Consider the following 21533-nt stretch of genomic DNA (forward strand, 5'->3'; position numbering starts at 1 on the left):
TTCGCTTCGGATTTGGCTGATTCGGGAGACAGTGATTCAATGTGGTGATTCAAATCACTGCCCCGAACAGATTCGGCCGAATCACACAGGCCCATCCCCCACCCGCTCTCCTAAGCCTGGCAATGGCTGCCCCACCCACCCCAGCTCCTAGCACTTCGAAAAAAAAAGTCATGACTCACCAGGTGCTGCCTGGCGGGGGGCGAGCCCTGCTGTCCCCCATTGCCCCTCTCTTCCATGAGCCCTCCAAAGTCCCAAGGCCGCTGCAGAAATCGGTGAGTTCAGGGTTTCGGCGGCAGGACCCGGCTCACTGATGAGCCCGGCCCCGCAGGGGTAAGCAGCTCCTTTCCCCTCACTGCCAGCTGGGGCCCGTGGGCCAGCCCTGCCCGCCTCACCTTGCTTCACTGCTGCCCTGCTGCTGCTGCCGTGGCTCCGCGCTCTGTGGTGGCGGCGGCTTCGCAGTGGCGGCGCTGCCACCATGGGCCAGATAAAATGGCTTGGCAGGCCGCATGTTGGACAAGCCTGGTTTAGGGGAAGATTTTTGGTAGTTCCCTGTTGTATGCTTTGCAAATTGCTGTGTTCAATACCTTCCTTCAGAGAGAGGGCTTTTTCCCCATCCCCTGTGTGCTAGCCCTGGTTCGTGCCTAGCCTCGCCTCCTCCATTCCAGGAGGAAAGGGTTAGAGCTTTTGAGGTCATCTCTCTTCCCTCCCCTTAGGCAGTGGCTGGGAGGTACGCTGTAGTGCCCCCCGGCTTCTGGCTTGAGCCATGGCAGGTATGTGCCTGCATTTCCTGGTTTAACAGAGCATGTCTGTCTAGCTATTAATTAATCAGTGTAAGATGCACAGCTTAGACCAGGGACAGGCAATTATTTTGGGTGGAGGGCCAAGCTTTGACAAGCCATCGAGGACTGCATGACAGGCAGCCGGGGCAGATAAATATTAATTTTCTATGAGTCCTGCGGGCTGGATAGAATGGCCTGGCAGGCTGCATCCGGCGCACGGGCTGCATTTTGCCCGCCCCTGGCTTAAACTAACCTGCAAAGACTGAATCAATTCAGGCTTGGGCTTTTTGAATGTCTGTTCCTAGCCAAGTTGATATTGCAAGTCCAGAATACCTTAATTAATCTGAGTTTATATATGTCCCCTTTTAACATCAGCTAAAAGGTTTATTGTTGATATTTGGTGGTGTTTTTCCTCACATAATTCAGAATGGTTATATTTTTCCTATTTTAAAAATGTTTTCTGGTTGATCCTGACTATCAGCAAAACTTTTGCTAGAGAACAAGTGGCGTCAGATGGTTCTGTGGTGTAAGGGTATGTAACAATGTGAAACACAACAACATTCTGCTCCAAATGGAAACGTAGTAAGCTTCCAATATTTATTTTTACTTTAAAAAGCCACCTATACCCCATATGGAGGCCTGATAAATAAGCCAAGCATCCTTTGAAATGAGATTAGTGTCTCATAGTATTAATGTAGAATTTCTACTTAAAAAACCCATGCTGTTATCTGTGCTTACATTAACAAGAAATGTCCTTTTCTTCAGTCTCATTCTATCCAGCTTTCAAGAACATGTTTCAAAGAAATGAAAACATATCCTCAATTCCACCGGTTCTCTCTTCACTTAAAGAATCCTTAGACGTTGTCAGGACTTCGTCTCCTGTCAAAAGTCTGACCTTCTGCTTCAGTGAAGTAATTTCTTTGCAAAATCTCTTGCTTATGCATCTGTTTAGGTGAACCAATGGGATTACTTCCTCCAAATTTCTCTGACATACAGAGTTTTAGCTGTAATTATTTTGCCATTTTGATGGGATTAGAGAACACGGTTCTAGGGCTGTACCAGCTCTTGTGAATGTTTTATGTGTGCTTATTAAAAACAGAACAAGACAAGAAGGGGAATGATTGGGCTCCACTTTGTCATACAGCTGACAGCAGTCCTGCTTGTTGGACAGAGGCAGCGGCTTTTTTTCCTCTCTGTTCTTTGTGCACCCTTCATCCACCATGAACTGGGCGTTCTGTGAGTACAGGGTGGTAACCTCCCTCTCTTATTTCCCCCTGCCAAGTCCCACTTCCATAGGCTCTGTCGATAGGAAATGTCTAATGTTAACACAGTTAGCCACAATTTTGCCCTACTGTGTGTCCAAACGTTGGCATTTGAAAACAGCTTATAGCCTAGAGGAGTTCTTTCTGCTCTGGTAACATTTAGATGTCAGACTAATTTGTCCAGTATGTGTTGCAGATTGCTTTGTGAGCATAAGCCTTTCTTTTTGTTTGTTTGTTTGGGTTTTTTTGGTTTAAGGTCTATTGGAGGATTGTTATGAGCAACATGCTAAGATTGTGACAGCATCAAAGTGGGTTGAATTTTTGCCATTAAACAGTGGCACAGTGTTCTAAAAAGCCCTTGGGGTTTTGAGATGTACATCTTAAGGGACTCTTGCTAGATGGCTAAAATTGATTGGCTTTGTAAAACTGATAAAGCTGACTCAAGAGCAGTTGTAGGAAATACAAATTAAAAGCACCTAGTTAAGTATTGTAAATGGTCTCTCATTTTTTTCACTTGTATCTGTCTTCTGTTTAAAAGCTTGTTTTGCCTCTGGAGACTACCAAAATGGTGCTTTTTTTGGTTCCCAAGGTCCCATGTGCTAGAAGCACAGGTCACAGACTGGGCATAGACAAAGCAATTATAGCGCTTTAAAAGAAGTAGATGTAGGCTGTCTGCTCATGAGCACATCAGCTGTTTTGTATGTTTGCTCCTTTCTCACAGTTAGTGGAAGTTTAAACCAGGATATACTACTCTAGAAGAAAATAGCTGCTAAATTACCATGGTAACAGCTGCTGCACTGCAGGATAGGGCAGACATATGAAACAGTTATGGTGGAATATCTTAAAATTCATTAAGTCTCCTTCCCTTGCTTCAGTACAGATTAGCATGTAGTCTGTCCATGCCTTTTGTCTGCTTTTGCTTCGATGGGTGAGAGTGCACCTTACTGTATGCTCTTGAGTACTTTCCACTATTCTTAAAATGCCGTTAGTGTGAACTTTATTTAAAGAATTCAAGTAAGATAAATGTGTAAAATAAAATGGATCTCAATCATCACACCTGATCATATTTGCTTTCTGTGTTTGCAATCCACCCAGGCTCTTATTTTCTATTTATTTAATGACAGTCTTAAACACTGTATGTTTAGATTCCAGATGTTTTGCATGTGCAACAATTTTAACAGTGGAGAGGCCAGGCCAGTTTTCATGTTTAAATGTGTTGCATTTCATGACATAGTTTTTTCCATCTACAAATGTAATTCTACATATAGGGTGAAAAATGACAAGGTACGTTAAGATCTCCATGCACATCCATGTTTGGGTTAGAATTTGAAAATGTCTGCTGTGTGCTGTTGGAAGAAGAGGGCGGGCATTGTTTTGGGAGTTTGTTCAGGCAGGCATGCACAACAATATTAAAGGTGTTTGTTCAGTATGAACATTGATTCTATTGCAGCCAAATATTTTATTTAATATTATTTTGGCACAGTAAGCGGGATGAAGATCTTCCTGATATTGTCGTCTTTTGTTTTAAACAGAGTTGTAGTTTTAAAATACACATGAGCATGACAAACCTGGTGAGTGAGTAATTTATATTAGATATTTATAGAACAGCCATCAACGTGGCATTTAAGCATTGAATTGCAGTCACTTTGATTCACTTAGCTTTGCTCTTCACCTGGGAAGTTTTGCTGACTGTCTGTCTCTAGGACTATGGCCCCTGACACGTTACAGTTGTAGTGTGTTTAACGTGTTAATTGCACCATGAATAGTAACAGTTCTACATGTTCAGCTGATTTCTGGCACCATAAAGCAGCAAACTTACCACCGAATTATTCCACAAAACATATGGGATGTCTTTGTGGCTCATTTGTATGGCACCATAAATTCCACGTGTAGCACCTCCATGCCAATGCTGACAGTCAGCATTGGTATGGGGCTAGGGCTTGGCATTGGGACTGGAACAGCCCTGGTCCTGATGTTAAAAACTGGCTGCTAGGAGAGCAGATTACAAGATTCCCTGGCATGGGGAGCCGTGGGCTCTGGCTGTGGGGAACCTGGCAACCTCTCTCTGCTCTGCAGACTTTTCTGCCTTGCCCTGAAGCACCTGCATGGACTTTAGGGTAAGGCATTTTAAACATGGTTGTTGGGAGCTGGGCTGAATCCATGCTTTTTAGAGGTGCCCTGATCCCAGGGTCCTGGTGCCCCTGGACATCTAAAACCATGCATTCAGCTGAGCTGACAATCAGTTGACTGTCAGACGTGGCCCTGGCAGCCCCAGGTCTTGAACTGTACCTGGAAATATAGGGGTTGGGTCTGACAATCAGCTGATTGTCAGACCCAGCTCTGACTGCCCCAGGTCTGGAATCTGTGGTGAGCTGCGTCCTGCAGCCCAGGTCTGAGATGGAGCTGCTTCCAGCCCAGTCTGCAAGATTGGACTATGGGCAGCTTGGCAGTGGTGTGGTTGGCACTGGAGGAATTATGTACCCCTTCCCACAGATTGCACCTCCTGCCATGCACATCTGATATGGCAGGAAGTGTGATGTTTGGGATGTGGCATAACATTCTTCCAGTCCCAAATATGCCATTGTTTGGACATCTGCCAGGGGCCTAAGAAAACCATGTTGGGCAGGCAGATTTTGCAATATGCAGTTGGTAGTGGAAACATTAACATGGTCTCTCTTTTAGAAGTGTATGCAATATTGGAGACACGTATTATTACTTGGGGCAAAGCCTCTCTTATCTGCATCCCTGGCTTGTAAATGGTTCTGTGTGGTTAGACCTGTGCAGAGCTCATAGCTTATTGTGTAGGGGAATGCTTCTGCACAGATTCATTTGCAGGAGCAGGTCATGTGATTGCACAGTGGCTACCTGAAAGATCCCAGTCCTGAAAAAAACCCTAGAAAACTTGCTCTAGCACACTAACAGATGTGATATCTTAAATCCTCAGTTCATTAAAAATTTGTAGTTTTATTTTGTTATGGCAATTTCTGTCTTTCATAGCTATTTTTAAATAAGTATGGCTGTTGTATCAAGTGTGGCTGTATTTTGTCAGTTCCATAGCAGCTTGAGAAGATCTACTAATAGTATTTTCTCTTCCGTGTGGTGAGCTGCATAGTCTTAATCTAACCAGTAATGGCATAATTTGACAAGTCTTCATACTGTGTGTGTGTGTGTGTGTGAGAGAATCATTTCTAGTGCTGGTGTGATTTGAACAATATTGTAATGGCTAAATGTTAACATTTTTAGGCATTGTTAGGGTCGAGTTATCATCACATAGTGAAGTGAGCAGGTGAAGTTTATACCATCTAAGATCTGTGTTTTACATGGTCTGAAGACTCAAGGGCTTAAGTTTGATGTTTTCCTTGTAGTGGCTTGAGGCTTTTTCTAAAAGTGAAGGGATTATATTCTGCAGAACCAGAAGGCAGCCATCAAAAACACCATGTTGCTGAGCTACTGCAAGCTGGCTTATTTCCACCCCTTCTTGGATCCTTATGAAGTAAAAGCAGAACCACTCTCTTCTCCACTGTGAAACTAATTGAATCTGTAGCTATAATGGTTACTTGTATTTGCATGGTTTTATTTGCCTTGAGGGTTTTTTTTTGGTTATTATAAATATTTGTTGTTAGGCAACCATTATTTCAATGACTTCAGAGCTGCTTTAGTGTAGAAATATTTTAAGCCATAAATATGATAGTTTTTCTCTCTCTCTCTACTGTCATCACGTATAGGAGATAAGACCATCGTGTATCTCATTGCATTGTGTCAGTTTTGCTAAAATTGGCAATCTGTTAAGGTTATGAAAACAAACCTATTCAGCTTCTCTTGCAAGTAGTAAATTGTCTACATGCCTGCCCCAAATTGAGCACAATTAAAGATGGCAATCCTCATTGAGGCAAGCAGCTACCCTTTTCAGTATAACAGTTCTGGGGATGTGCTTCAACTTGCATTGAAGTATTGGTTAAAAGAAGGTAGATTGCATATTGTCTAAACCACGAGTATGGTCTCTTGTGTTTGGTGTGGTGTGTTGGTTGGTTGGTAGGTTTTTAGCTTGGTCTCAGTTATAAGCAGGTATCAAGTCTGCAAAGCTGGCTGCATTGTTTCCAATCACTTTCAAAGAGGCTGTTTGCTATAGGGCTTTTAATGGACCAAATTTGTGGCTACAAATTCATACCTATATGTACTTCTTTTGCTCACGGAACCAGTAATAAGACTCCTTTGAGTGTTCTGGTCACGGAATTTCCAATACTGACAAGTTTATAATGCCTAAGGTCTGCCTGTAGGAATCTGAGCAGTCCGCTCCATCTACTTTCCATGTCAGTGGAAAGTTTTCTGATGCTACATAAAGGCTTTTTGCTCCAACAAATCCGCCACCCCTGATTCCTCAGCACTGCCCTGTGTAGTAGGTGGGACACAAAAGGGTATAATTTTAAAAGAGAGGTTCTGAAAAAAATACATGATTTTGGCCATAGACAGACATGCTTTTTGAAGTGGTTTAAGCCCCCTTGAAACACTCAAAACAGTGAGTATATAGATGTGCAGAGCCAAAGAAGCACAACAGAAATGTCTGAAGCACTTAAAAATAACCCCTTAAAGAAGAGGAACATTTTAAAAATCCTTCCTGAAACATCTATATGAAATAGCAGTCTCTGGCACTCCACAGCGGCGATGGGGAAGAGCAAGATAGATAGCCAGTGAGTGCCTTATCTGCCCTCAGCTGTCCTTGGGAGCCTCTGGAGACCAAGCTTCAGTCGTAACAAAAGATATTTAGCATAGTTTCTTCTATATGGTAAACATGCTGGAACTGTACAGAAAAACTCAGTTGTGTACTTGATACTACTTAGATAAAAACCTATTGACATTGCTATGAAGCTTGGGTCGTATCTCTTTCAAGGACTCCACTGCTTTTCCATACAGGGCAAAGATGTCTTCACAGCAAATCTCTTTGTGTAGTCTCACCATAGACAATGGCTAACATAAATTTAGCAAGCAATCTGAAGTATTTGGGGAATATGTAATGTTTACTTTTATAAGGTTATTAAACAAGCCCATTGTTTTTCTAATTTCCTTAGCAAAGAGACTTTTTATTGAATTTTCACTTTATTTCAGCATGTCCCTTAACCTCATCCGGCTTAATACCAATGTTGCAATATCTTTGAAAAGATATATACTTAATCAAAATTTACTTAGTTAAAAATTATTCTCCTTTGGCATGTCATTAAGATTAGGTATGTAGGGCTTGTGTGTGTATGTGTAGAGAGGTGTGTGTGTTTATGTGGATGGATACACTTTAAATTGTATTTAAAACAGATGCATTGGTTTCCAACAAGGCAATATGGAGATACTGCTGTTTTTTGTATAGGAAATTGTGCTGGAATTCTTATCAAAGTACAAAAATTCAACAAATAGTTTCTTAAAACTCTGGTATGCTAACCTCTTCAGAAGATAACTCAGTTTAAGCTTCTGACGGTGTAGTAATAGTGCCATTCTTTATTTTTGTACCTGAATAATACTGAAACTATTTTTGTTTGGTATGCGAGGGAAGATGTCATAGGCAACTTACTGAAGGATATAGCATGTCACTTTCCTTTGTTGTTGTTGGTTTGTAAAAAGAAAACAATTGGAGAGAGAAGGTTGGGAAATTTTCCTTTTTTTTCAAATGATAGTGGTGAGAAGAAATGGATATAGCATGATATAATAACATGCTATATAGCTATACCCCACTCACGGTTCAAACACTGCCTCAAGTCAGTATTCCATTTTTAACTAATGAAAGTATTTTTGCATTCTTGCTACTGATTTAAAAAAATAGTATGTCTTTGTGGATATCAAATGGTTCGAATAATTATTTGGTGTTAGATTAACTTGTTCTGTGGCGAAGAAGATAGCAGCATGTTTTCTGTGGCATAGAACATGGTATCTTTTTTCAGAATACAGTGGTAGTGTTGGGGTGATGTTGTAGCTGTGATGGTCCAGGAAAAATGTGAGACAAGGATTTCTGTGTGTACCCAAAAGCTTGTCTGTATCTTTCCCAACTAAACAGTTGGTCTAATAAAAGAAATCAGTTACAAAAATACTTGCCTCCTGCGTTTTCAGAAAATAATCATTGTAGGCCAAGATGGAGAATTATAAAACAGGATACCATAATTTATACGTACAACAGAATAATTGTATCATAATATAACATTTGCTTTCACTGTATTTTTAAGTTTCTTCCAAAGGAAATTAGAACTCCTTTCCTAGTAGGACAAACTGAGATTTATTTAATTACGTGTGTGCTTATTCTGTGTTCAGAGAGAAGAATCCCTTCGTATAAGCTTTTCAGTAACAAATTCCAGTTAGCCAAGGTGACTGATGAGGGTTCTGGGTAATCATATCAAAAGATGTTGTTTAAAGAGAATAAAAAGTAATGTTTAAACTTCCCTTTTCTGCTGTGGGTTTAAAAGTTACCTTATTCTATTAATGAAAGAAATAATAAACTATATTTAAAGTATTCTTTTGCTAGTGCCCACTCTGGTGGGTTCAATACAGGTATGAAAGAATCATAGAAACATAGAAAATTAGGGTTGGAAGGGACCTCAGGAAGTCCTCTAGTCCAGGGGTGTCCAACCTTTTTGAATGTGGGGCCAGATCACAAACTTCTTATTGCCCAGTGGGCCGGTGACCCAAACTGAACAGCCTCACTCTGGGGGGCGAAGAGAGAGAGAAATCAGTACTGAACAGCCTCACTCTGGTGGGGGGGGGTGGAAAGAGAGAGAGAAATCACTCAAGTGTCTTCTATCTTGTCACATTCTCAGCTGCAATTTCTAGGCAGGGAAGTGTCCCAAGAGTTCCCCCACCCCAACCTTGTATAATTGAGATCCTCCACCCCCAACCCCCCCTAGTAAAAATGGCAGGGGGTTGGGGCAGGAAATCCATAACAGGTAGTCAGGTGGAAAGCAGCAAGAAAACTACCTATGGAGCTTGCTGGGAGTCTCTGGGGCTGGCAGGGGTACCAGCTGCAGCCCCAGCTCTGGAGCTGGGAGAGTGGCGGTGGCACGGGCCACACCGCTAGAGCAGATATGGGGAGCAGTGCCCACCCTGCAATCCACATGCTGCCCAGGGTCTGGGGGGCTTCTGGGAGGTCTTATGGAGGGTTTCCCCCCCTCACTATGAGCTCTGTGTGCTGTGGGGTGTGTGTGGGGTTGTCTTACCCACTCCTCAGTGTGCACAGGCCCCTTGGTGGGACTTTTGGGGGTCTCTGGGATGACCCCCCTAGCCCAGAGTGTCAGCTCTCCCTGCAGTGCTGGGGCTGGGGGGCTGCAGGTGAATTTCTGCTGCCCTTCGGATTTTACCTGCTCCCCCGAGCCTGCCTGGGACCCTGCCGCAGCTATGTGGGGTCTTGTGAGGGTTTCCCTTTCCCCCCAGTGCAAGGCTTCCCTTGCAGGCTTCACAGAGCAGAGCTGGCATCGCTGCCTGTAATGCAGTCGTGGGGTAGGGAGATTGGTTCCCTCATTTGCATCCTCTTTTCCCATCCTGGTGGTATGTTTTGAATAAATAAAAAAAATAAAACCTATACAGACAAAGATGCTTATTTTTATTTTCACAGACTCAATATTTCATGGACTTAACATAGACATTGGATTTATGACACATTACAACCTGCCTGACATCTGATTCATCACTAGGCATCTGCCTGACCCCACCTCTTACGTTCTTCTTTTTCCCCAACCTTTCCTCCCCTCCTCCCCATTTGTTCTGCCTTTTGTCTTCCTGATTTCCTCCTTTTCCTTTTTGTTTGAGAGCCTTGTACTATTATCATTGTCCTGTTTCCCTTAGGCCTTTTTCCCCCTGCTTTCCTCCCCCTCTCTTCCCTGTTTTACTTTTGTTTTTTCTAATTTCGACCTATTTTCCATGACTTCCTGTTATTCTGTGTCCCTCTTTGCTCATTTCCTGTCTCCTACTTATTCATTTTTCACTGATGGCTTCTTTCCACCCTTGCAGTCTATCACTGCTGTCTCTCCTTGGGGCAGCGGCGGCAGGACCTGGCTCATTGATGAGCCCGGCCCCACGGGGGTAAGCAGCTCCCCTCCCCTCGCTGCCAGCTGGGGCCCACGGGCTGGCCTTGCCTCTCCTTGCTGCTGCCTGCCGCGGCGGCTCCGCATTCTGCGGCGCCGGTGGCTCCACGCTCCATGGTGGCGGCGGTGCCACTGGTGGCTCTGGCCACCACCTCTGGCCAGATAAAATGGCTTGGCGGGCCACATGGTGGACCGCGGGCTATATGTTGGACCAGCCTGATCTAGTCCAACACCCTGCTCAAGGCAGGACTGTCCCCAACTAGATCATCCTAGCCAATGCTTTGTCTATCCAGCTCTTAAAAACCTCCAAGGATGGAGATTCTACCACCTCTCTGGGTAACCTGTTCCAGTGTTTTACTACCCTCCTGGTAAGAAAATTCTTCCTAATATCTAACATAAACTTCCCTTGCTGCAACTTGAGACAGTTGCTTCTTGTTCTGTCATCTGCCACCACTGAGAGCAGCCTTGCTTCATCCTCTTTGGAACCACGCTTCAGGTAGTTGAAGGCTGCTATTAAATTCCCTCTCAGTCTCCTCTTTTCCAGACTGAATAAGCCCAGTTCCCTCAACCTTTCCTCATAAGTCATGTGCCCCAGTCCCCTCACTATTTTTGTTGCCCTTCACTGGACTCTCTCCAATTTGTCCACATCCTGTCTGTAGAGGGGGGCCCACACCTGGACACAGTACTACAGATGTGGCCTCACCAGTGCTGAATAGAGGGGAATAATCACTTCCTTTGACCTGCTGGCAACACTCCTACCGATGCAGCCCAGTATGCTGTTAGTCTTCTTTGCAACAAGGGCACACTTTTGGCTCATATTCAGCTTATTGCCCACTGTAACCCCCAGGTCCTTTTCTGCAGAGCTGCTGCCCAGCCAGTCAGACCCCAGCCTGTACCAGTGCATGGGATTGTTTTGTCCTAACTGCAGGACTTTGCACGTGTCCTTGTTGAACCTCATGAGATTTCTTTTAGCCCAATCCTCCAATTTGTCTAGGTCTATCTGAATCCTAGCCCTACCCCCCAGTGTATCACATCCACTGGTCTTTCCACATCCACAGAGCCAGCCACCTCATCATAGAAGGCAGCCAGGTTAGTCAGGCATGACTTGCCCTTGATGAATCCATAGTGACTGTTTCTAATCACCTTCTTGTCCTCCAAGTGCTTTGAGATGGATTCCTTAAGGATCTGCTCCAAGAAGACACAAGACCTTGTTCCAAAGACCTTATTCTAAAAGCTGGGATCACTGAAGATAGTATACATGCTATAGCTGGAAGTTAGTACAACTGCTTTTTAGTGAATGCATTTTATAAATGGTATGATGTCCATGATAGTTGCATACTTTGAGCTGTAAATGTCATTAATTGCACCATTTCCCCACAGTGTTAAATTTACTTCTTAAGCCTGGTGCTCAGAAAGATCTTAAACCAGTCTTGTTCTGCTCCAACCTGTGCTATCTGTGGCTCCTGGCAAATAATTGTTAAACAAAGCTCCATTTTAGATTTTTCAAGTCCATGTTTCAATACGGTTTAAACTTTCCTCTTAACCATTGCTCTCATCTTGTGCCTCAGAGGAGTTTTTCCTTAACTGTATTCCAGGGGACTATATCCTTTATATTTTTTCTGGAAGATTTTGGAACTTTTTTAATAGATAGCACTACTGTTCTATACCTTGGTGCACCATTTTCCTGATAAGCCATACTTCTTTCATCAGCGGGATAGGGCAACATTTTAACCTTGAAGTATAGGACAGGATTTTCTTTTTATCATAGGGTGCAGACAGAAGATATATTTGTCGTGTGATCAGCCCCCAGAAAGTGCTGTACAGCCGTGCCATGACCTTGTGTTCCCTAGGGTCAGTCTGTCAGTATGATCAGGGCTGGGCTGATGCAGTTGAGCCTCACCCCTGGTGCTGTCTGCAGGAAGGGAGGGAGGAGTGGGAGAGCTGCAGGCTGGGGTTTGTCTGGCCTGAGCTGGAGGAGGACGGGTGGATTGAAGCTCCCCACCTCATGCCCCTACTCCTGCCCCCCATCCTTCAGGTCAGGCTGAGCAAACCCCAGTGTGCAGCTCTCCCTTCCCTTATCTCCTCCATTACTGCAGACAGAACTGTATCAGCTCATCCCTCATCATAGGACAGGCATGCAAAGTGCCATGAGTTAGAGCAGGGACCTGTACATCTGTCAGCACTGAAAGAGTTTAAATCATACGTTCTGTTCTGTGCTGTCAGTATCTTCTGAAATGGGTAGCCACATTTTTCCTTGATCATCTTGGCTAATTAGTAATCATTATCATTTGCAAGGTTATAAAAAGCTGTTCCTTATCTTTAACTTGGAATAAGCACATGATTAACTAAAAGCAGATCCAATTTCTAAACAGTGAATCTGTATGGGGTGAAAAGATTTGACTTTTACTTTTCTCTTAGCCTTTTGGGAGAACCAGTCTGCTAGCTCAGAGCTCTCCTGAACCAGCATGCCATCTCTTCAGTAGTATGGATCTAACAGCTGAGAGTAGCCTTCTCAAAATGACATGGCAATGATAAATGGGGTTTCTCTAGGAAGAGTCTTTGTAAAATACCATTGCATATATGTTTGTATGTGTAAGAATGTGGTTTTGTACTATTTGAATTGTTTTTAAATGAAGAAAAACTGAATAACCTTGGGGCGGAAAAGAGAGAGCTCCAGTAGCACCCCATAATGCAGCAGACTGCTGCTGGTATAGAAATAGAGCATAATGCCAAATGCAATGAAGCTCTTTGACAAACAGCAGTTGGTTTTAACTTTTCTTTATTGGCATAGAAAAACTTTGGCAAGACTTATAATTCAGTGATAAATTAACATGAACTGCTCTTTACATTGCTGTTATGTAGTTCTGTAATGTAGTTATAACATGTTCAGTGCTGCCTATGCAGGCAAGTTCAAATCCAGTGACAAACTGGTTGGGGCACTACTGTGTGTAACATAAGAGTCAGCTCATCTAAACCAATGAAAACAGTAGGGAACATGCTTTGCAGTAATGTGAAGCATGAATACTATATACCATGTACTAAGTACTGTGCTGTAATTGTTCAGAACCAGTTCCAAACACACCTCGGTACATGTGCATAGCCTCCAGTGGATTTGCCCAGCATATACTGAACACAAACAGGGTAGGTGGAAAGAATGCTCCCTTTTATTTCTCTTGCTGGCTTGGGAAACTGGAAGTTATATTATTATGCTTCACTGGGTGTGTCTGCATGTGTTACCTATGGCACAATTGTTACTGTGCCGTCATTTAGTACTTGCTTTAGGAAGTACTAAATGATGGCACAGTAATACCGGTTACTGTGCTGTCCCAGTGGTGCACGATTACTTTTAGCGGCTACATTGCCGTAGTAACACACTGTAGCTCAGTAGCTTGTCGCTACAGTGGCATAGTGTAGGTGTCATACTTTGTGGCCGCTGATGCTACATCACCATAGTGTGTCATTACAGCAGCGTAGCATCATGTGTAGACACGCCCACTATTTCCTTCCCTCTCCTTCCTGAAATCTGGTTATGGCAATCTGTCTTGAGGCTTGGCCAAAGTCAAATTAGGATGTCAGTGATTAATATGGTCACCATGCCAAGTGGGCTTTCTGCCTTGTACCTTGTTTTCGTGGTTCTAAGTCTCTACAGTCTTATATATATTTCACTTCTTGGGATTTATTTTGGCTCTGACAAAGATTGTTTTGCCAACTAATTATGCATGGAACTACAATCCATACAGAAAATCTGAAATTATTAATAGCTAAGTGTTATAATAGTAACTGACATAGTGGGTGTGTCAACACAAGACAGCATGTCACTATAGCAACATGCTACAGCAGTGTACTGTAGGTGGGCAAAAACTGTGATGCCGCAGCTATGTCACTGTAGCGACGGGCTCCCTCACTATAGCATGTCACTGCGGCAACATAGTGGTTAGAAATAACTTGTGTGCCACCGGGGCACAGTAGTGACTTACTAAAGGAAGTTACTAAATGACAGTGCAGTAACCATGGCACTGCAGGGCCACATGTAGATGCGCCTAGTGGTTGGTAATGGCAGAAATGTATTTTGCTATATACTGATTATTTCTGATGAACAGATGATACACTTTTTTAGTGATAAGGGCAGTCAGTTACGTGGCCTACAAATTGTCAGTAAAGAATCATTAATAGAATAGGATCTATATTATCAGATTCAAAATGCATTTGAGAGGTGTATTAATGAACCATTAAACATACTTTTATGCCTTACACTTAATTCTATAGGTCAGTCTAACAGCTGAGCCAATAAACAAAACAATGTCTAATGGAATAGTGCATGCTGGTTGTTAGCATTTTCTTAAATGAGTTCTCTTTGTTTAAAGAAGAAAAAATGACTTTGAAATAGTGATGGCTTAACTTTCAACAGGCAGCTAATATATTTTTGTTTCTTTAGTACGTAAAGGTATCTGCTTGGTGTCTTTTTGTGCCAGTTTATTATTCATAGTAGTAATAACAGTAGATTTACATATAAATATTTTTAGATGTCTGCTCTTTGTTTTAGAAGCTTCAAAGGATACACAGGCAGTCCTCAGACTTATGACAATTGGTTCCTGAAAACCGCGTCTTTAAGTCGAAACGTTGTGACTTGGAATCAATTTTCTCATAAGAAACAATGTTATAAATGGGGGATTGGTTCCTGAACCAAGGCCCAATACCCTATTTTCACCAAAAATACCCCAGAAAGTTGTACTCGATCAATTATAGTCGAGTAATATCCTTACATTAAGGTATTTATATTGTAAACAACAATCATATTGATTTGGAAGGACTTCTTTGAGGTGAATTTGCAGGACTTTTTGAAAGGCTCTTGGTTGGACTTTTTGTAGGGTTCTTGGTTGGAGTCTTCTCAGGAGTCCTGGCTGCAGGTTTTTCTGGAGTCCTGTCTGCTTTCTTAAAGAAAGTGTTCAAGGAAGCTTGGACAGATGTTCTCCAGGGAGATGAGTGATGGAGCAAACTTGTTCGCTGGTGTGGCATCGCATCGGATCAAGTGTTGTAAGTCAAAACTGACATCATAAAGTTGAAACAGGGTGTCAATTTATAAATGTTGTAAGTGCGAAACATTGTAACTTGAAATGTTGTAAGTCGAAGACTGCTTGCATCTACACTGGCTCCATGCTACTTTTTAAAGGCTGCTGGCAAAAACTATCCCCTGCCAACTCACTAAAAATCTGGAAGTGAGGCTGGGAAAACATCCTTTCCACACTTGAAGTGTGTAGAATGGAGCAGGTTGGAAGGGTTTATTTTTTGGTAACAGCTTCTGATGTGACATGAGGCCAGTCCAGACAATACCTAGAGTTATTTTTTGGATAGAAAAAGTGGATCCTTTCCAAGGAGTGTGAATACGGTGGCTCATTAGGATGTTGGGTGGCAAATGGGATAACAGTAGGTTTTCTAACTTGTATTAAACAAATTATATAATTCACAGGAATACTCATATGGAAAAATCTCAGAGAGATAACACTTTCATAGACATTAGGGCTGGAAGGGACCTCAGAAGATCAAGTCCAGCCCCCCGCCCAAAGGGCAGGAAGTCAGCTGGGGTCATAGGATCCCAGCAAGATAAGCATCCAGTTTCATCTTGAAGGTGTTCAATGAAGGCGCTTGAACAACCTCCGGTGGCAGGCTGTTCCAGACCTTGGAGGCTTGGACAGTAAAGAAATTCTTCCTTATGTCCAGCCCGAAATGATCTTGTAGTAGTTTGTGACCGTTCAACCTTGTCATCCCTTGGGGCGCTCTGGTGAACAAACGTTCCCCCAGATACTGGTGGTCACCCCTGATAAACTTGTAGGTGGCCATCAGATCACCCCTGAGCCTGCGCTTTTCCAGGCTAAAGAGCCCCAGGGCTCTCAGCCTGTCATCGTAGGGTCTGCTTCCCTGACCTCTGATCATGCGTGTGGCTCTTCTCTGGACTCTCTCAAGCTTCTCCACATCCTTTTTGAATTGTGGAGCCCAAAACTGGATGCAGTACTCCAGCTGTGGCCTCACTAAGGCCGAGTACAGGGGGAGAATGACGTCCCGGGATTTGCTTGAGAAGCATCTATGGATGCAAGCCAGCATTTTGGTCACTTTACTAGCCGCAGCATCGCACTGCAGGCTCATGTTCATCTTGTGGTCAGTCATGACCCCCAAGTCTCTTTCTTGCATAGTGCTAGCCAACATAGCACTGCCCAGCCTATAAGGATGCTGCGGGTTTTTCTTCCCAAGGTGGAGAACCTTGCATTTATTGGTGTTGAACACCATCAGATTCTCGTCCGCCCACTTGCTGAGCCTGTCCAGGTCAGCCTGGATCATCCGCCTGTCTTCTGGTGTGGATGCTTTGCCCCAAAGTTTGGTGTCATCTGCGAATTTGGCCAGTCCGCTTCTGACTCCAGTGTCCACATCATTAATGAAGATGTTGAACAGTATGGGTCCAAGGGCTGTGTCTCTAACTGGTTTTCAAATGAAATCCTGGAAGAAATGTACTTAACTATTTCTCAACATAAAAAAAAAAAAATGAATCTGCACATTTTCAGTATGGTTTCAGTGCTTTTTTAAGAAAGATATATTCTTAGATAACTCTGCTGTAGCCTACACTCAGAAGGCCTACAATATGGTTTCTGAAAATGACCCTGTGTGGGCCGGGTCAGGCCCCAGGCCCTTTTCGTCGCTCTGCACGCAGGCTGTGGCCAGCAGCCCGGGCAGGCCAGGTCGGAGAGGGCGGGCACTGAGCTAGAATTAGGCACAGACACTTAATGGTTGATTTTAAGATTGTTTACTTACACCGAGATGGTCGCGGTGCAGGCTGGAAACTTGCTTGAGTCGTGGTTACAACAGAAAACACGAACTATCACGTGGAGTTTGCTAGGCTCCACGCAGACAGAACTCCGGATGTTCAGGACAAGCGCGCATAAAACTCGTCAATACATCTTATAGAAGGTTCCGTTCGAAGATGGGAAGAGGTGGGCGGTGGATCAGGCCGCCAAACTCCTGAGCAACACACAGGGTTTCTGTTATCCTGCCGCACGCACCCAGGGTCCCCACGAGATGGATGCGGAGTCCTCTTCGGCTTGGGCGGAAACTGCTCAAGCTTCTTATACAGCTAGCAGGCCAATCACTAGCCACCACATGGGAATAATTTAGCACTAGCCAATTGCGGGGCACAAATTTGCATACAATGAGCGGGAACTCTTTGCACCATGCATTTCTGTGTTGCAAAGAAAATGCATCCTGCAAAGACAGCTGCAAAGCGGTGGGAACACTCTCCCTTGCACATAGGTTCTCTGCGCAGCAGAACTCCACCGTGCAATGAAGCTGTAAACCCACGGGGATAATTCTTAGTGCCGAAGCACACACAAGAAAAATCAGACCTTTGGGTCATGACAGACCCTACATTAACATACTGTGTTTTGTTGCAGAGTTCTTAACATGGGTAAGGCCATTGATTATGTTACCTAGTAGAGCCCTGTCCTGGCCTACCCCACCATACCCCTAGCCATTTCTCTGCCTTCTTGCCCCCCCCCCCCCCCCGCTCCAGCACCATGTGGCTGCATCACTGGACCCATATCCTGCCTCACACTGCCATACACGCGGACCTCCACACCCCCTCACACACCCCAGCCACCCTCCCCCAACACACACAATTCTCCCACAAATCCCATACCCATCCACACCCCACATATCCATCCACACACGCACCCACATGTTCCCTCACACCCCACACCTGTCCACCCTCATACACACCCTCCCCCACATACCCACAGTCCCCCACAAACCTCTACTCCCCCCCCACAACATACACGAATAAAACTTTGTTTTAAGTTGTTATATACAATAACCTCTATGTACACTATACAAACACATGTAAACCAGGACAAAAATATTTTTTGAAGTCAAATTAATGGATATTTTAGATGTTAACTTTTTGGAATATAATTTGGTATTTTTCTGGTTCCGAGATGGCGCAACTCCTTGCTGGAAGGAGTATTTCTAGGACCAAGGGGAGGGATTTCTGGTGGGAAAGGTCAGGGATTAGGGGGTGGGACTTCCAGTCACAAGGAGGTGGGGCACCTGTCAAGGGGTGGGGCTACCTACCCATGTGCCCTTCAACAGCTTGCCAAAACTCAGTAAGCAGTCCTCCACCCAAAATAATTGCCTGCTCCTGCTTTAACTTGTAGGTCTGGAATAAATTTAATTAGCTTTACATCCCAATACATACTGAGGGAGTACAAAACCTGCCAAAATGTAGGGTAGGGGTTCCCAAACTCTGGTATGTGTACCCCTAGGGGTACATATGACATATCTGGGGGTATGCAGGGAAAGTTGTGTAATGGAAGATTAAATTTTCATTATACTAGTAATTGGCATTTAAGGGGTTAAAATATAAAACTTATGCTGTTAGAGGTATGCAGATAGCTGTTAAATCTGGAAGTGGTTTGCAATAAAAAAGGTTTGGTAACCTCAGGTGTAGAGTATTGATGCAAGGAGTTAAACTTCTCTTTTCCCCAAGTGGTTCATTTACATGACTCTCTCTCCCTCATACAGAAGAAGTTGTAGAGACAGAACTTCTCTTCTCCCCAAAGCTTGGTGGAGCCAAGAATTTCCATATGCAGTTAACAAATGGGTGACTGGCAGCTAACAGCTTATATGCAGTCTTTGTCACATGCCCATTTGAGGTCCAAATTGTGATTCCATCTGGGGAATAAAATACTGGCAAGCTTAAGATAATGGTTTCCAAAGTCTACCCAGAGAAATGAGAAGCCTTGACATGTTAAATTAAAAAATGTGGGAAGAAAATTATACCAGTTATGAGTTTTATGACAAAGTAGGCTGTAGCCTACTCATGCCTCTCTGAATGAGTTAGTCTGTGAGGGACCACACTGTCCTGCCTTCTGCCTAACTTCAGACTACCATGGCTAACTACCGGTCTGAAATTAGTGTTCTGTCATGGCGAGGTCCTCTAGGAGGGCCGTGATCTCCTTGAGGTCCCTCGCTGTGTCAAGGCCGGCCCAAGGCACCCTCTTATTCTCGCCCGCCCTGTCTTGCTGGTAAATATAAGGTTGGGAGGCTGCCTATGACTCCCTGGGCATGGCTACTTGGGACCTCTGTCCCCGTGGTTCTTCCGGACTCCTGTGGTTTCCCGGTATGACAGGTGCTCCCCAGGCACCCTAGCCTTATGGGCTACGCGTGGCTCCTACCACCCCTAGTACCACGCCCCAAGCCTCACTGATGGGATAGAGGTTGTCCGGTCACAATGCACCTACGCCCACTCTTGGGCCTTCTCTACAATACGCTAGTCCCCTCTGGGACGTCCTCTCTGGCCACCCGTCTTTTGGGCCCACCGCACTACTACCCTCTCTGGTACGGGATCACCGCGCTGCTATCCCCTTTTGCTGGGGACAACTGCAGCACCTTGCTCTTCTCCTGGGGCGCTGTGCCACTAACCCCTTCCGTCGGGGTCCACCGCAGCACCCTGCCCTGGGTTTTCCTGCAGTGCAGGCTTATCACCGGCTCCTCAGTAAGGCCCCCCGCTCTCGGGCTCCTCAGTAAGGCCCCCCTCCTTGGGGCTGGGGTCTATACACCCTGCAAGTGATACCCTTGCTGGCATCTGCTGCGCCCATCCTGGGCTTCCTAATATGGCGCTCCCCCTCTCTGGGTCTCGCTGTGCCCACCTTGGGCTTCTCAATGCTGCCCCACTCTGGGGCTGGGGTCTACGTACCCCGCACACAACCCGGGGTCTTTGTTCCTCGCCCGTAACCCACTGGTTGCGCTCCTCCCCGCCAGTTGCACCTTCACTGGCGCACAAGCCGCACCTTCTCTGGCGCTGGGGTCCCCATACCACTGGGGTACCTATGAAAATAATGTGCCCTCTTGGTGCTAGACTGCACCCTCACTGGCGCTAGGGCACCCCACCCCTATGAGGCCTCCTCCAACCCCTACAGCCTCACCCAAGCCTTCGGTTGTAATACAAACATTAACCAAACAAAACACAAGCCTCCCGGCTATAACTTAACTTAAGGCCGCCTGGCTGCAACAACATAGCTCCTGCGCCACAGAGCCACCATCCTTCAGCCTGCTTGAGCAGTACTCACATCTTAGTCCTGTGAGCTCCTGCCTCTCTGGCAGGGAACTGCCAGCCTGGCCTCAGCCCTGGGCTTTATAAAGGCCAGGCCCTGCCCCCTTCTGGCCAGCTGATTCTTATCAGTTGCCCTGGCGCCCTGCAGCTGTGCTCGTTATCTCCACTGGGGCTTCTTATGTACTGTCAGAGCTTCTCTGTCATTTTTCCCCTCTCTAGGAGCAGGAGCACCGAGGTGCCCTGCAACATGTTACTTTTTCCTTACAAAGCAGCTGCTGTTTTACTAAATTACTTTTTACTAAATTAATTTTACTGAATTAGGCTGCTGAGCAGACTAATAGAACAATGCTGAGCAGTGCTGATTTTTTCCATCAGTTCCATGTTTCTTTTTCCTTAATTATATTTTTTGTTGTTTCCACCAAAGGACAAGGGTTTGGTTGCTTGCTATCAGTGATCTGTAAATGATTCTTACGTGCTAGATGTGTACATAAACCTGTGGGATATTTCATCAGGGTAAAGAAAGGCAGGGGAGAGGGAGTCACTAGGAGGACTTAATTTTACTGATCCTCTTCCTCCAGCATACCTTATTTAGCTTGTAATTATGAGGCAAAGGGAGTCTTACGCTGCTGCTTCAGTTCATAAATTACAAGGTAGAAGAGACAATCAGTTAGGAATGGTTTGTGTCTGTATGTAAAACAAATGACTACTTTTGATTTCATATCTTGGAAATAATGTATCATATTGTCTTTTTTTTGACAAAGCAGCTTGTTCTGAGGGATGTCTCTACAGATATGCCAAAATGTTGCACATTATTAATATCAGAAAAATCTCTGTTATACCTTAATGTAGAAGACCTGCTGAGATGATCTGAAATACTTAAAAATTATTTACAATGTAGAATATATGAGTGGTGTGGTATGTGGCTTATCCTTTTGTCAGAGCTATCTTTTGAAAGGAAATGACATGGGTAAATACTTGCTCATAAATTAATAAACTTGTAAAACAAAAGGAACAGAAAATACTGTAAGCTAGGCCTTTGGATAATGCTTTAAACTCATGCTATAAGATGCATCTTCTAGTATGTGTGTATAATACTGAAAGTGATTAGCATTACTCTTATTTTATTTTATTTTATTTTATTTTATTTTATTTTATGTTTTTTGGACCCTCAGGTGCTTCAGCACAGCTCAAAAGTTTGCAAGCTCTTTGGTGCTGCCTTTTTTTTCTTCCAGTGTTTATACAGTGGGAATTGCAATGGGAGTCCTGGTTTGCCTAGGTACTATGATAACGCAAATAATATTTAAATGTATTTATTACAACAGTTCCTTATGATTTAGTAACCCTGGGC

General features: G+C 44.2%; 1 protein-coding gene across 11 annotated transcripts in view; it reads left to right on the top strand.

The window, feature by feature from the left end:
• MAP7D2 (MAP7 domain containing 2) overlaps positions 1-21533 on the top strand; it is a 141291-nt gene that overhangs the window by 26054 nt on the left and 93704 nt on the right. The window contains exon 1 of one of the 11 annotated variants that reach the window (XM_059720864.1): positions 15046-15126. The exons of the other annotated variants lie outside the window; for them this stretch is intronic. Within the exon in view, the coding sequence (XP_059576847.1) occupies positions 15057-15126 (70 nt within the window). The 5' untranslated portion in view covers positions 15046-15056. Of the gene's footprint in view, positions 1-15045; positions 15127-21533 lie in introns of those variants that run through there. 11 annotated transcript variants of the gene reach the window in all.

This window comes from Alligator mississippiensis, chromosome 1 (assembly GCF_030867095.1).
Source record: "Alligator mississippiensis isolate rAllMis1 chromosome 1, rAllMis1, whole genome shotgun sequence".
Lineage (NCBI taxonomy): Eukaryota > Metazoa > Chordata > Crocodylia > Alligatoridae > Alligator > Alligator mississippiensis.